The following is a 13,896-nucleotide window of genomic DNA, read 5'->3' as shown; positions in this document are numbered from 1 at the left end:
GAGCTACCAGGGACCCGATTGCTGGTGGTGGGCAGCACATGTGGTTCTAAGGGCAAGGCAGGGAGGGAGTACTGATCCCTTTGGTGGCTAGTCACATTTCCTACTCCTACCACTTCATTCTTTCACCCACTTAGTACTTTGCTTTGCCGGGTTCAAGATGGTTTCCCACAGGCTGACTCCCTTCTCTGGAATGGGAATAGCTAACAAAGGGATCCCCTTAAAGGGAAGAAGAAAATAGATGGACTTTTGGCTATGGTTCCTGACTTCCAGCCTCTTTCTGAACATAAAACTCATTAGCAGCTACCAGCACCCTGATCCTTCTGCCAGGCTGCGGGCATTCACTGGGAGCTAGGGGGATGTAGCCACCAATTACAGGCAATTAGAAATGCTGCAACACCCTGTTCACATTGAGTCATCCTGGCTGTTCTTCTGGCTTACCCTAGCAGGGGAGGGAGTATGGGGAATGGGGTTGAAGAAAAAGGTGGAGGATCACTTGCAACTGGCTCCAGCAACCTGGCCTCAGCTAGATTCACTCTGAGGCCATTAGGGGTAACCCTGGATCTCCCTGGCTCATTGTGTTTGGCTTAAGTGAGAGCTTTTCTGGAAAGCCATAGCTCAATCAATGTCCCTCCCTTCTTTCCACCCTCCTAGAATCTCCTTGCCCTGGAACTCTGAGTTGGGGGGGGGGGGGGGTACTGCTGCCTATGACCAAATGAGAGATATAAAGAAGAAGGTACTTGAAAATCTCTGAAACTGGAGCCAAAGGGACATTCTAGGTACCTTGCTGAGTGGGAGAGATGTGAGCAACATCAATCTGAAGAATCTGCTCTGAGCCCTAAATAGCCAACACAGGCCTCTGTCATTTGATCATCAGAAAATAATAGAATGCCTCCAAGATGCACTTACCCGACTGCCCTTGGGTCCAGGTTCTCCTATTGGCCCAGGTAATCCCTGAAATATAAGAAACAAAGAAAAAAAAGGCGAATGTGAAGAAACCTTAAGTAGCCCCAAATAGGCATTGTCAAATTTATATTCTGTGCATGAACCAGGAGTGAAAAGAGATCCTGGAGCTGGAAGATCAGAGTTTGAGTCTTGACTCAGATCATTACTATATAAGGGATTATTTAATTCTTTGACTTGATACCCCTAGTGCCTAGTTCATTGTTTAGCAAATAGTAGGTACTTCAAAGAATATTTATTGGTTACTAGCCATGCTAAACCAGGGTAAGTCATCTAACTTCCTAGAGCCTCAGCTGTAAAGTGAAAACAAGGTCAAGGTGAGGAAGAGGTTTATGAAGTCTGAAGAGCTGCCTAAAGTGAGTTATTGTGATTACCTCTGATCAGAAGTCCCCAAAGACCAGAGCCCCAAGTTGGATACAAAAGGAAAATGTGAAGCAGTCTGAGATGAAGGAATCTGACAGGCTGTCAGGGCTGAGCCATGGAAGGCACCACCACACAGACAGCCCACCACAACATGCCCACACTCACAATTAACTGGACCCATGACTAAACAGAGTCATCTGAGGGAAAAGAGGGAAGCTCTAGGCTGAGAAATGCTTTTCTTAGATCCACAAACCACCCACATACTTGAAAATGGAGTAGATTAAAAAATCGTCAGTGGCTTGACCCTGGGAAACTCATGAGCTTTTTCTACTCGTGAGAAGCAACATGGTATCATGGAAAGAGTGTTCAAAGAAAGGTAGAAGGACATAGTGGTTAGAAAACTGGATGTAGAATCAAGAGAGCCTAAGTTAAAATCCTACCTCAGACATTTAATGAAAAAATCATTTAACTGCCCTCAGTTTTCTCATTTGTAAAATGAAGAATTGTAATCTCTAAGAGCCATTCCAGATCTAAATTTGTAATACTATGAAGATCTGAGTTTGAATACCAGCATTAACCCTCCTTAAGTAGATGATGAACAAGTCTTAAGTCTCTATACTGATAAAATCTGTACTTGTTCTCAAAGAAGAGAAGAGAAAATGAAGCTCTCCCCCTGAGAGCAAAAGTAGAGGATTATGGGTTTGAATAAGGAATATATTCCCTATATTGTATAATTAAACTGACATTTTGGTGAATTGTTTTCTTTCTTTCTTTTGGCTTTTTTTTCCTTCTTCATTTCAAGGGATGACCCCTGGAATAAAGGGGATAAAAGGGAGGTATTCATATATGAAGATGATATTAAAACAAAAGATATCAATAAACTTTTTTCTAAAGAAAAGTTGTTATAAATAATATAATTAATTCTTTCCAAGGCTATTCAAGTAGCCCAAAGTTGGGGTAGATGGAAAAGGAAGGATGAAGAATATGAAATGAGAGGTATAATATTATAAATTAAATACTTCCCTTCCACTCATGCTCTGTCCTAGGTCATAAGGTCATACTTTAGAGCTAAGAGGAATGCCGGGGTCATCTAGACCAACTCAGACTAAGGGAGATTAAAAGTAACTTGATCCAGTTTACACAGAAAATACATGTCAGAGGTAGACTTTGACTCCAAAGTCACTTTTCTATGCAACTTCAGACATAATTTCTCTTCTTTGGGCCATTTAACATGAGGCGACTATATGATATTCCCTATAACATCTTTCATCTTAACATACTCTTGACTATAACGCTGATCAAAGTCATCCTGAATGTACTTCACAGGAATACAACTGAGAGAATATAAGAATAAAAAAGAGGAAGAGAAGGCAGGGCTGGAAGAAGGGAAGGGTAAGGAGGGAGGTATGTTTTGGAATTTTTTCAATTCTTCAGAAATGTGGGAGGAGCAGAATAACCAAGAGGCAGGCTAAATCCCCACTGCTCTGTAAGTCCCAGTCTAAACAGAAGCAAGCCTTGAGTCTGTCCATGAACCTACTCAAACCAAGTTCTGAAGTTGTTGCCAACTTAGAGCTCAGTTCTTCTTACAAACTCCTCCCTTAAGAGGAGATCCAGAAGTTAGTCTTGGGGGGGGGGGGGGGGAACCACGTGGACAATGTAGTATTTCAGGCATGAACTCCCAAAGGAGCTTTTTGCATCTGGGATCTCTCCGATTCCTTTCTTCAAAGCACTTGGTTTTGCTTTGATAAGAGAAACAGCAGAAGACTGGTCTTGTGTAAAAGGTCTCATATTTTCTGGTTAAATCAGAGCTAGGGGTCTATGCTAATTAATGGTATAGTCAGAGCTGGAAGGGGACCTTGGAGATCATCTAGTTTAACTGTATTTTTTTTTGTAATTTTATATTTTCAATGAACAAAAAATAGTTTTTCTCTCTCTCTGATTTCCCCCTCATTAGAAAGAAGGAAGGAAGGAAGGAAGGAAGGAAGGAAGGAAGGAAGGAAGGAAAAAGACATGACAAATAAATAAACAAAATAAAACAAACAAATAAATATGAAAAGAAAATAAACTTTCCCCACATAAAAAAGAAGTCTCAACCTGTACCCTTTTATATCAGGAGGCAAACAGTGTGCTTCATCATGTAACACTGCCCCTCTGTTTGCCATCCTTATTTTTCAGGAGAAGAAAAGTTGTTCAACATTTTGGTTCTTCTCAATCCTTCAAAAGGACTTAGGTAGAAAAGAAGGTTATAAATGACCTAAAACAGCTTAGTGGATTGGCTACAAAAAACCAAGAGTAAGAAATAATAGGTTCTGCTACAACTCAGTCACTGTATGACCTTGATAATGTCATTTCTCATCTCTGTGCCTTAACTCTGGACCCAACTGTTAAGAATTCTTAATATGAGATCAACGAACTTGTTTTTTAAAAATATCTTAAGAATTATTTCAAAATACTTGTTTTCCTTTACAGTCCTATGAATTTTGTTTTATTCAGTTTAAAAACACCATTCTCTGGCATCTCTGACACACACAAAAATAAGTACCCTTGGACTGCACAAGAGGAAGAATAAAAGAAATAGGATCACTGCAATGGATGGCAACAGACAACAGAGAGAAAATGATGCTGCTCACATCTCATTTTGCTATGGTTTTCTCTGCCAAAGAATAAGGTAAAGGACAGAGGAAAAAACTTGGAGTTGAAAGTTCACATAAATAACATAGAAAAAGAGCACCTAACTGCCCTGGATGAATTCAAGCCCTGATGAAGTGACATCTAAGGTTAACAAGAAATATAGCAGATATGGGTTGTTGAGTCACCATGACTGACTTTTGAGCAATTGTGGAAGATGGAAGAGGTATCACAAGAGTGTAAAGGGCTAATTTTGTACCAATCTTCAAGAAAGGGGAAAAACTGAAGTCTGCAAGCTAGAGGTCTGTGAGGTGGTTTTAAATTCCTAGCAAAAATTTGAAATAATTATCAAAGAAATGACTACTGGCATTTAGAAAAGAAAGCAATGATTACAAAGAATCACCCAAGACTTCATCAAGAATAGATTATGCCAGAATAATCTTAAAATTAAAAAAAATCTTTTTGGACAAGCTTCCTAAACAGATAGAACAGGGATCTTCTACTGATATGTTTGACTTGAGATCTAAAAAAGGCATTTGATTAGACATTCCATGCTATTCTTGAGGAAAACATGGAGAGATGTGGCCTAGACAGTGGTCCAGTGAAAAGGATTTGGAACTGGTTGAATGATTGGACTCAATAGTCATTAATGTCAGCTTGGCAAGAGGTTGCCAATGGAATGGCTCCAAGATCTATGCTTGGTCCTATGTTGTTTGCCATTTTTTTACTGATGACATGGAGAGAGAGAAAGAGAGAGAGAGAGAGAGAGAGAGAGAGAGAGAGAGAGAGAGAGAGAGAGAGATTTAAATGAATAAAGCTGAAGTGTTTTTAATCCCCTGAGATCCCAAAAGGACTGGTGGAGATTCTCAGTCTTATAAACCCAGACTTGGGGTCTTTGGGGCTCTTAGTTTAGAGCTCTCTGCCAGTTCTATTAGTATACATTATGAAGGGTAAGTCCCACACCCATCTGTGGTTAACAGAAATGGGATCCCAAGAGATCATTCCCTGATGGTGTATTCAGGACTTCTTCCAGCCTCAATTTTCTGCTAGGCAACATCTGAACACTGCCCTTACCTTCTGAATTAAGCTATGGATTCCAAGAAGAAAAACATGGGACCTGAAAGAAGTTCAGAAAAATGGCTCTTTGGATGGAGGTGGTCATTGAGCCCTGAGAAGGTAGAACATAACCGAAGAAGGCCAGAAGGAGTTCTCAAAGCACTCAATGAGAAGACAAAGGGATGAAAGCTGACTACTAAAATAGAGGAATAGAGACAGGGAGCTCAATAGGCTGAGATTTTCAGAGTCACCAAGTCTCTGCTTTTCCCTTCTATGACTTGGCAAAAATTTCCAAGATATAGATTGTTTGATGTACAAATAAATACCCAACTATCTTCTGGGGTACTGGATCTGGATCTGGAGCCAATCTGGAGGGAATTTGGTAAAATTTATATCTAAGATGAAATCTCTGGAGTAGTGGATTTTCCCATAGCTAGGACAGATTGCTTGCAGCCATTATGTATTCCTCTATTCTTAATTACCAGGTTCTATTATTGAGACCCAGAGCAGCATCTAATGTCATACCCAAATATACTTTCCCATGTCAATCCACCTCCCATCAGCATTATTACCCACCCCCCACCCTCCTCCCCTCTGGCAGAAACACAGCTCCTTGAGAACCTTGGAGAAGCCATTTACTGCACCTGCCTGCCAGGATAACCTTTGGCTCCCGGACTCCCTTCTGGTCCTGGCTCCCCCTGTAAAGGAAAGGAGAGGAGAGTGAATTCTCCTTGAGTTGTAGAAAGGAGAGGAGGGACCACTCAAGCTAAGTCCAAGGCATTCTAAGATACTAAGTTTGGGGGCAGAGGAGTGGGGGAAGGGAAGCAACTCATTACAATGGGCAAAAGGATGGCAAAAGGACAAAGGCAGAGAAGGAAAGGAGATGAAAAGGAGGAAGGAGAAGCCCTCCCCTTCAATCATTCCCCTCCCTTCCATCATATCCCAGGGAAACCGGCTCAACCAGCTCCTCACACAAAGCCCCTCAGCCCTGAAAACAGGGAGTAAAGTAAAGGTGTCATTCCCTCTCTGGCATATGGAACTGTTTTTCTTGCGTTGGTGCTGCCAAGATTCTGGCAAATGAGATGGATGCATGTATAATATCCTTTAACATCGAACAGAACAGCCCAGCTATTCATGGATTGTACTGCAAACATCAGGCTTATCCAAACACTCCATGAGGGAATTACTGCCTCTTTCAGTAAGATGTGGTTAGCAAGGAAGGGGGGGAACCCAGTGGCAAATTTAGTGCAAAGAAGGGACGAGCAAGAAGGCAAGAGCTTCCTTATTTCCCTGCTGGCCCAGAGGATATGGGGCTCAGTGCCCAGGGCCTGGAGGAGGGGGAAGCCAGGGAGCTGGAAGGATGGGGGGGGACTCACTGGCAGCCCATCCATTCCAGATAGGGGGGAGGGGGTGTGCTCTGTGCTTTTGAATGTCAATAAAGGCATAAATCAGGAGACATGGATAGGAAGGGAGATCCTAAGGAGCCAGGCTACTGCTACAGAGAAAACCAGTAAGGTGGTGGTCAGCTAGGGTTACATCAGAGCTCTCCAATGGGCCTTGTGACTAGCCATAGGACCAGGACACTCACTTACCTGGTCTCCAGGATGTCCAGGTGGTCCAGGATAGCCTTTCTGTCCCTGTAAAGAAGAAATATCCAAGGGCAAGTTAGAGAATGCTCTGAAGGGACTCCTGTTTGGGAGAGTATAACAAATGAACTATTCACATGGCTTGAAGTCACCACCCTTGATTCAGAGAGAACCTTGTGGCTAATATTAACCCTTCCATTTCTATGATCTTATCACTAATTTTTTTCTAACTGGACTTATTCAACCAAAAATTATAGGAAATTCTTGTACCACTTCAGACAGGCATCTGCTTTAAAACTGTCAGTCTTAAAGTACTTAAGAGACTATGGGACTTGCCCAGGGCCACACATTAATCATGAAAAGAGATCTGAGCCCATGTCTTCCTGATGCTGAGGTCAGTTTTTTATTCACTACAGGTTATCATTACTTTACCAGAAATAGAACGTTACCAGTGCCTTGGGTAATTCTCTGGGTCTTGAGAATATGAACTAGTTTGTGGTTGTTAAAACTTTAAAGACAATATAATGCCCCCAAAGAGTTTTGAGTCCATGACCTCTCTCCCAACCAAAGGCCATGGCCCACTATTTATGACCTCCATTTTCTTTTTTTGTCTCCCTACTTTACAAAATTGCAACTAAGAGGACTTTATATTCTTACACAAAGTCCCAGGCAAACAACAGGACCTGATTTGGAACAAAGGTCCCCACACTCTTCATTTGGTGCTATACCCAAAAGATTATGTTGAGTTTCCTCATAGAATTTCCAAATTGGAAAGACCCTGAGTGGTAAACTAGTACAATCCCTAGATGTGGAGGACTTTGATTGGCATTCCTGAAAGAAGCCATCTGGATATCACTGACTCCCAAAGAGGAATGCTCTCCTTCTGCAGAACTCTAATTATTAGGAAACTTTTCTTTGCAGGGAACCTAAATCTGGCTCTTTTCAGTCCCCATCTATTTCTCCTCATTCTGTCCTTTGAATTCAAACAGAATAGATGCAGTCCTTTTCTATCTAGTAGTCCTTAAAATATTTGAAACCTCAAATCATGTTCCTCCCAATCTACAAGGAGGTGCAGTGGATAAAGAAATAAACTTGGAATTGGGAAGACCTGAATTCAAACCCTGTCTCAAATACTTTCTTACCATGTGAGCCTGGGTGAGATACTTAATTCTCTGTGCCTCATTTTGCTCAAGTGAAAATAAGGGGGTTGGATCCTTGCCAAGTTCTAAATCTATCATCCAATGATCACTTTCTTCCCAAAGTTCAACATGCTATAATTCTTTTTTTCTTTTTACTTTTCTTTTTTAGGTTTTTACAAGGCAAATGGGGTTAAGTGGCTTGCCCAAGGCCACACGACTAGGTAATTATTAAGTGTCTGAGGCCAGATTTGAACCTGGGTACTCCTGACTCCAAGGCTGGTGCTCTATCCACTGTACTACCTAGCTGCCCCGACATGCTATAATTCTTACAGCTGAATCTCATATAGTAGGGTTTCAATTTCTCAACATCCTTCCAAAAATGTGGAGCCCAGAAATATATAAAATATTATAAATGTGGTATGACCAGACTAGGCTATACCATGACAATAACTTTCTTCATCCAGGACACTATACATCTCACTATAGCCTAAAATAGTATCATGGATTTTGAGATTGCATGGGGGGAATGATACTGTCATCTTACACTTTTGGATCATAATGAGGTTACAATCCACTAAAGACCCCAACCTTTTTTACAAAGGAACCACTGTTTTACCACAATTCCCCTATCTGCACTTTTATGGTTGATTGTTTGAACCCAAGAATCCTCTCTACTAAATTTCATTTTATTAGATTCAAGGAATTATTGCTGCCTATTAGAATATTTCTGACCCTTGACTATCTTTGATATCTCTTATTTCTTCTTCTCTCAAAGAATTTTACTAGTTATGGCTATAGATATAGATGTCATAGAACATATCATGAAGATGGCATGCCACCAGCCTCTAGATATGCTTATATAAACATCAGGTCAATGGAATCCTTTTTGTTACAAAAAATAGGTAAAAGACCCTGTTGGAAACATGGTATGTGAACTCTAAGGTATGGAAATTGTACCATCCACTTGAGCTGTTCAAATACCTTTTCTGCTTCCTTCCTGAGTCATTTTCTGAAAGCCTGAATCTTCCTATTTCTTGAAGAAATAGAAAAAAATGTCAGACAACTAACAACTTCAATGGATGAAGTATTATTATATATGATAATTCCCTGGAAGGCCCTGAAGGCTAATTGGGGAGAGAAGATTGACAAAGAGAAAACAATTAGGACACAGTAAAAGGCTAAAAATCAAATGGTTAAAAAATCAAAATGAGTGCTACAGTGCCATAAGTGTTTCAAGGAAGAAAAGAGGACTGTGACTTGAAGAGGTCAGAAAAGACTTTATAGAGGGGTTAGGACTTGATTTGGGCACTAAAGAAAGGCTAGGCTTTGAAAAGTAGAAAGAAGAAAGATAGGGTGTTTCAATAGAAGAATAGTCTAAGCAAAGGCTTTGAGTTTGAAGGACACTAAGGAACTAATTTGTCTGAAATTGAGAGTTCCTATGAAGGAATATCAGAGGATCAATTTGGAGAGATCAAATGGAAGAGAGTTTTGAAGTTCAAGTTGAGAATTTTAAACTCAAAGTCCTTGCCTAACCCTTGAGACTATTCCCTTCTTCAATACTACCATCTAGGACCTCCCTTCTTCCCTTATTCCATCTATATTTTGTCTCATGAGTCTCAGAGCAAAGAGGGCAAATGCTTGGTTCTCTTTTTGTATGCAGGAGGTGGTGACAAGAACCAGAACCTGCCACAGCTGGAGTCCCTTCTTGCCAGCTTCAGTTTTCCAAACACCCCCAAAATAGAGCTCCTTGAAAAAAGCATGCCTCTTCATAAACTGGCATAAGTCAATAAGTTCCCTTCATCCCTCTGGCCTGAATGAGACATTCTGTCTGAAGGGAAGCAGAAAGCAGTGACCTAAGGGATAGGGTGTTGGCTGATGGAGTAGATGGAGGAGGAGGTGGCAGCATCCTGTTCTCTTTGGCACCAAGGCATGCTTGGATGTAGTGTCCTCGTGTCCTGCAGTGACGCCCACCCAACCTGTCACCAATGTCCTGGACAACCAGACACTCAAATGCCACTGATTTGAGGACAGCCTTGGGATACGGGCCACAACCTATATTCACTTTCCAAATAAAGCTCCAAAGAAGCAGCCTGAAATGGAAATAATACCTAATAACCTCACAGAGTTGTAGTAAGGAGACTGCTTTGTAAATTTTAGCACACTGTATAAATTTGAGTTATTATTATCTTTAATAGTGGAAAGAGCAATGCACTGTGATTTGGAAGGCCAAGGTCCTGCCACAAACTTAATGTGTGGCCCTGAGCAAGTTAGACCCCTCTCTGGACAGTAGTCTCCTAATCTCTAAAATGAAGGGGATCAAAAGAAGGTTTTCTGTTTCTACTATTTCAAGATTCTAGGAATCATCTTGGCTCTTCAATAAGTCAATAATTTGTGCAGTCAATTAGGTAAATAATAAATAGCAAGTGGAATATGATATTTTTAAAGGAATAAATTAGAATTAGCAGACCTCAGGACAGAAAGAACCTAGAAAGAGCATCATACCTGCCTTAGGGAAGAATAATATGGGAAAACCATAGAATTTTAGAATTCAAAGGAATTTCAAAAATTTAGGATAGATTTATTTTTTTTTAGTTTTTTTTTCCAAGGCAATGGGGTTAAGTGACTTGCCCAAGGTCATACAGATAGGTAATTATTGTGTCTGAGGCCGGATTTGAACTCAGGTCCTCCTGACTCCAGGGTCAGAGTTCTATCCACTGTACCACCTAGCTGCCCCGGGATCATAGATTTATTAGGTAGCTGGGTATCATAATGGATAGAACTCTTGATTTTTATTCAGGAAGACAAGTGTTCAAATATGGCCTCACATACTTACAGGCTGTGTGAACCTGGGTAAGTCACTTAATTTTTATCTACTTCAGTCTCCTTATCTGTAAATGGGGGATAAGAATAGTACCTATGTTTAGGTTACCATGAGATTAAAATGAGTTAATATTTATAAAGTACTTAGAAAACCTTAAAGTGCAATATAAATGTCAACTATCATTAGATTTAAAGTTGGGAAAGGATCATTTGGATCATTTGATCAAACATTCATTTTACAGATAAGGAGTCTGAAATCCAGAAAGGAAAATAACTTTTCCAAATAATTAAAAGGCAGAGGGGATATCTGCTCTTCTCCTACCCTACTCCCAGGACAGTCCTCTCTTCTGTTATACCAAATGCTTCATGGTACAAGATTATTTAGTCTAATTTTTCAGCCAGTAATTCTCCTTACAGGATTTTTAACAATCTCAATTTCTTTCTGAATACTTGGCTTTGTGATTGTGAATAACTAAGATCTCATTGCCTCATTGAATAGCTCATTCTCTCTCTGTCTCTCTCTCTCTCTCTCTCTCTCTCTCTCTCTCTCTCTCACAGATAGATAGATAGATAGATAGATAGATAGATATAGATGTAGATATAGATACAGATATATTTATCTTTTAGTCTTAGAAATCATCAACTTGAAGCAGATTACCTTAGTGTTTTTGAACTACAAAGTGAAGCTTCATAAAAATGATTTCTCTTAAGGGTAATATCATTCCCACAGGAATGCAGGATTGGGTAATTGAAAGAGTACTTGATTTGGAATTCTAGGATCTGGGTTCATATCCTCAGACTGACATTTACAATCTATAATTTATTAACTTGGGTAAATCACTTCACTACCCTGGCTACAATTTTCTTATCTATAAAATGACAGAATCAGAATGAATGATTTTTATGGTCCCTTATCACTCTAAAGCCATAGTCCTTTGAATATCCTAATCAATCAATCAGCAATTATTAAGTGCATGTGGTATTTCAGGGACAATTAGGTGACACAGTAGATAGAGCACCTGATCTGAAATAAAAACTCATTTTCCACAGTTCAAATCCAGCCTCAGATACTTACTAGCTGTGTGACCCTAGAAAAGTCACTTAATTTTCTTTCCCTCTGTTTTCTCATCTGTAAAATGAACTAGAAAAGGAAATGGCAAACCTCTCCAATGTCTTTGCCAAGAAAACCCCAAATGGGATCACGAAGTCAGACAACTGAAACAACTGAACAATAACAGATAGTGTTCTACATGCCATGCTGAATACTCAGAAAATGGGGAAGACAACAAGGTCATACATACAAATAAAAATAAAAGTACAAATAAATCAAAATTTATTAAATCAAGGCAGCTTAAAAGGAGGGACACTGTGGTGAAGAAGATCAGTGGAAGATTTCAGGAAGAAAATAGTATTTAATTTCCATTTTGAAGGAAGCAAAGTAGAGATGAGTAGAGAGTGAATTCCAGGTAAGAGGGACAATCAATGCAAAGGTGTGTGGAGAGGGGAAATGGAATGTTATAGAATGACCTTCATGAAAAATAGGGAGGTTAGTTTGATTGAATGACAGAGTAGAGGAAAGGGGAGTAAGGCACAAGAAGTTTGGAAATATTTATTTAAAGGAGGTTATAAAGGGTTTTAAAAGCTAAATAGAAGAGTTTACGTTTGGTTCTCAAGGCAATGGAGAGCCACTGGAGTTTGTTGAATAAAGGGAGAAGGTAGAGGGGAGCAAGCATTTTATTAAACACCTGGGTATCAGGCTCTGCTCAGTACTTGATAAATATCTTGTCATTTGAACTTCTTACAACTATTCTCAGAGGTAGGCATTGTTATTATCCCCATTTTATAGTTGAAAAAAAAAAAACTAAGACAGAAAGATTTGAAGTGTCTTCCAGAACCACTAAATATATGAGGCCAAATTTGAACTCCACTCCAAGCCATTCTATCCACTGGGCAACCAAACTGTATTTAAGAGAAGTGATATGATCAGATGTATACTTAAGGAAAACAAATTTGGCATCAGAGTAAAGGATGGACTGGAGTAAAGAGAGACATAATAGGGAGACCAATTCAGATTTCAACATTCCATTTAGTGGTCATTGGTTTTGCAGTCACAGGAGAGACATAAATGCAAAGTCCCTCACATGAGGTTCAAAAACCATCTCAATCTGCACATGATAAGCAAAGTCTACCTCAATAGCAAGTTTAAATTAAAAATTAAAGATCCTGAAATTCTAGTTTATCATAACAATTTTATATTGTTGCTAAAAAAGAAGAAAACTGATATAATCTTAAATTACCTTAAAGACAAAGAATATCTAGAGATCATGCAACATAAATATCTGTGCTGGACAGATCACACCTGGACTATTGCTTCCAATTCTGGATACCATTTTTTTTATTCAAAATGGATATTGAAAATTTATAGTAACCCAGAGGGAGTGAATAAAGGAGATGGGATATTTAATGTAGAAAAGGAAGGATCAAGGAAAGATGTGATTACTATCTCCTAATATCTAAACACTTGTTCTATGTAGCTCCAGAGGGCAAAAGTAGGATCAATTGGTAAAAAAAAAAAAAGTAACAGAGAGACAGGTCTGGGAGAAATATGAAAGAGAAATCTCTAACAGTGAAAGCCAGACAACAATGATGCTACAATCAATGGGGTGACTCATCTTCTCAAATTCAAATCTGGTCTCAGACATTTACATGCTATGTGACCCTGAGCAAGTCACTTAACCATTTTTATCTTAGTTCCTCATCTGTAAAATGAGCTGGAGAAAGAAATGGCAAACCTCGAGAATATCTTTGCCAAGAAAACCCCAAAAGGGATCAAAAAGAGTTAGTTAGAACTGAAAAAATGACTAAACAAGAAAAAAAGTTGACCTGTGAGGTAGTATATGCTAGCCAGTTAGGTAATACAATGAATAGAACACTGGGTCTAGAGTTAGGAAGAGCGAAGTTCAAATCCAATTCCAGATACTTACTAGCTGTGTGACCCTGGGCAGCTCACTTAACTTCTATCTGCCTCAGTTTCTTCGGTTATAAAATGGGGGTAATAATAGGTTGTTGTGAGGAGCAAATGAGGTCGTATCTGCAAAGTGTTAAACATTTAATGAATGCTTGTTTCTTTCCTTCCTTCTTGGTCATTAGGAATTTTCAGATACTGGATGACCACCTGTCAGGGATGCTCTAGAAACCTAGACTAAAGATCCCTCAATGTTCCTTTTTATTGAGAAACTACATGCTTCTTATTTGGGGGTGAGGGGAGGTTCTCATCATAGGATCACAGAATAGAACAAAAAGGGTCCTTAAAAGAACATTTGGTCTATCCCCTCTCACCCTCA

The 13,896-nt window shown here is 39.6% G+C and overlaps 1 protein-coding gene across 1 annotated transcript in view; it reads right to left on the bottom strand.

Moving 5' to 3' along the window:
- The window catches only part of COL27A1 (collagen type XXVII alpha 1 chain), a 249,264-nt gene that overhangs the window by 169,751 nt on the left and 65,617 nt on the right, over positions 1 to 13,896 (bottom strand). Inside the window, exons 8-10 of the mRNA XM_074211169.1 lie at positions 6,600 to 6,644; positions 5,652 to 5,705; positions 907 to 951 (exon numbers count right to left, since the gene is read on the bottom strand). Of these exons, the coding sequence (XP_074067270.1) occupies positions 907 to 951; positions 5,652 to 5,705; positions 6,600 to 6,644 (144 nt within the window). The remainder of the gene's footprint in view (positions 1 to 906; positions 952 to 5,651; positions 5,706 to 6,599; positions 6,645 to 13,896) is intronic.

This window comes from Macrotis lagotis, chromosome 1 (assembly GCF_037893015.1).
Source record: "Macrotis lagotis isolate mMagLag1 chromosome 1, bilby.v1.9.chrom.fasta, whole genome shotgun sequence".
NCBI lineage: Eukaryota > Metazoa > Chordata > Mammalia > Peramelemorphia > Peramelidae > Macrotis > Macrotis lagotis.
Note: the sequence above shows the minus strand (reverse complement) of the source record. Positions and strands in the feature narration are given on the sequence as shown.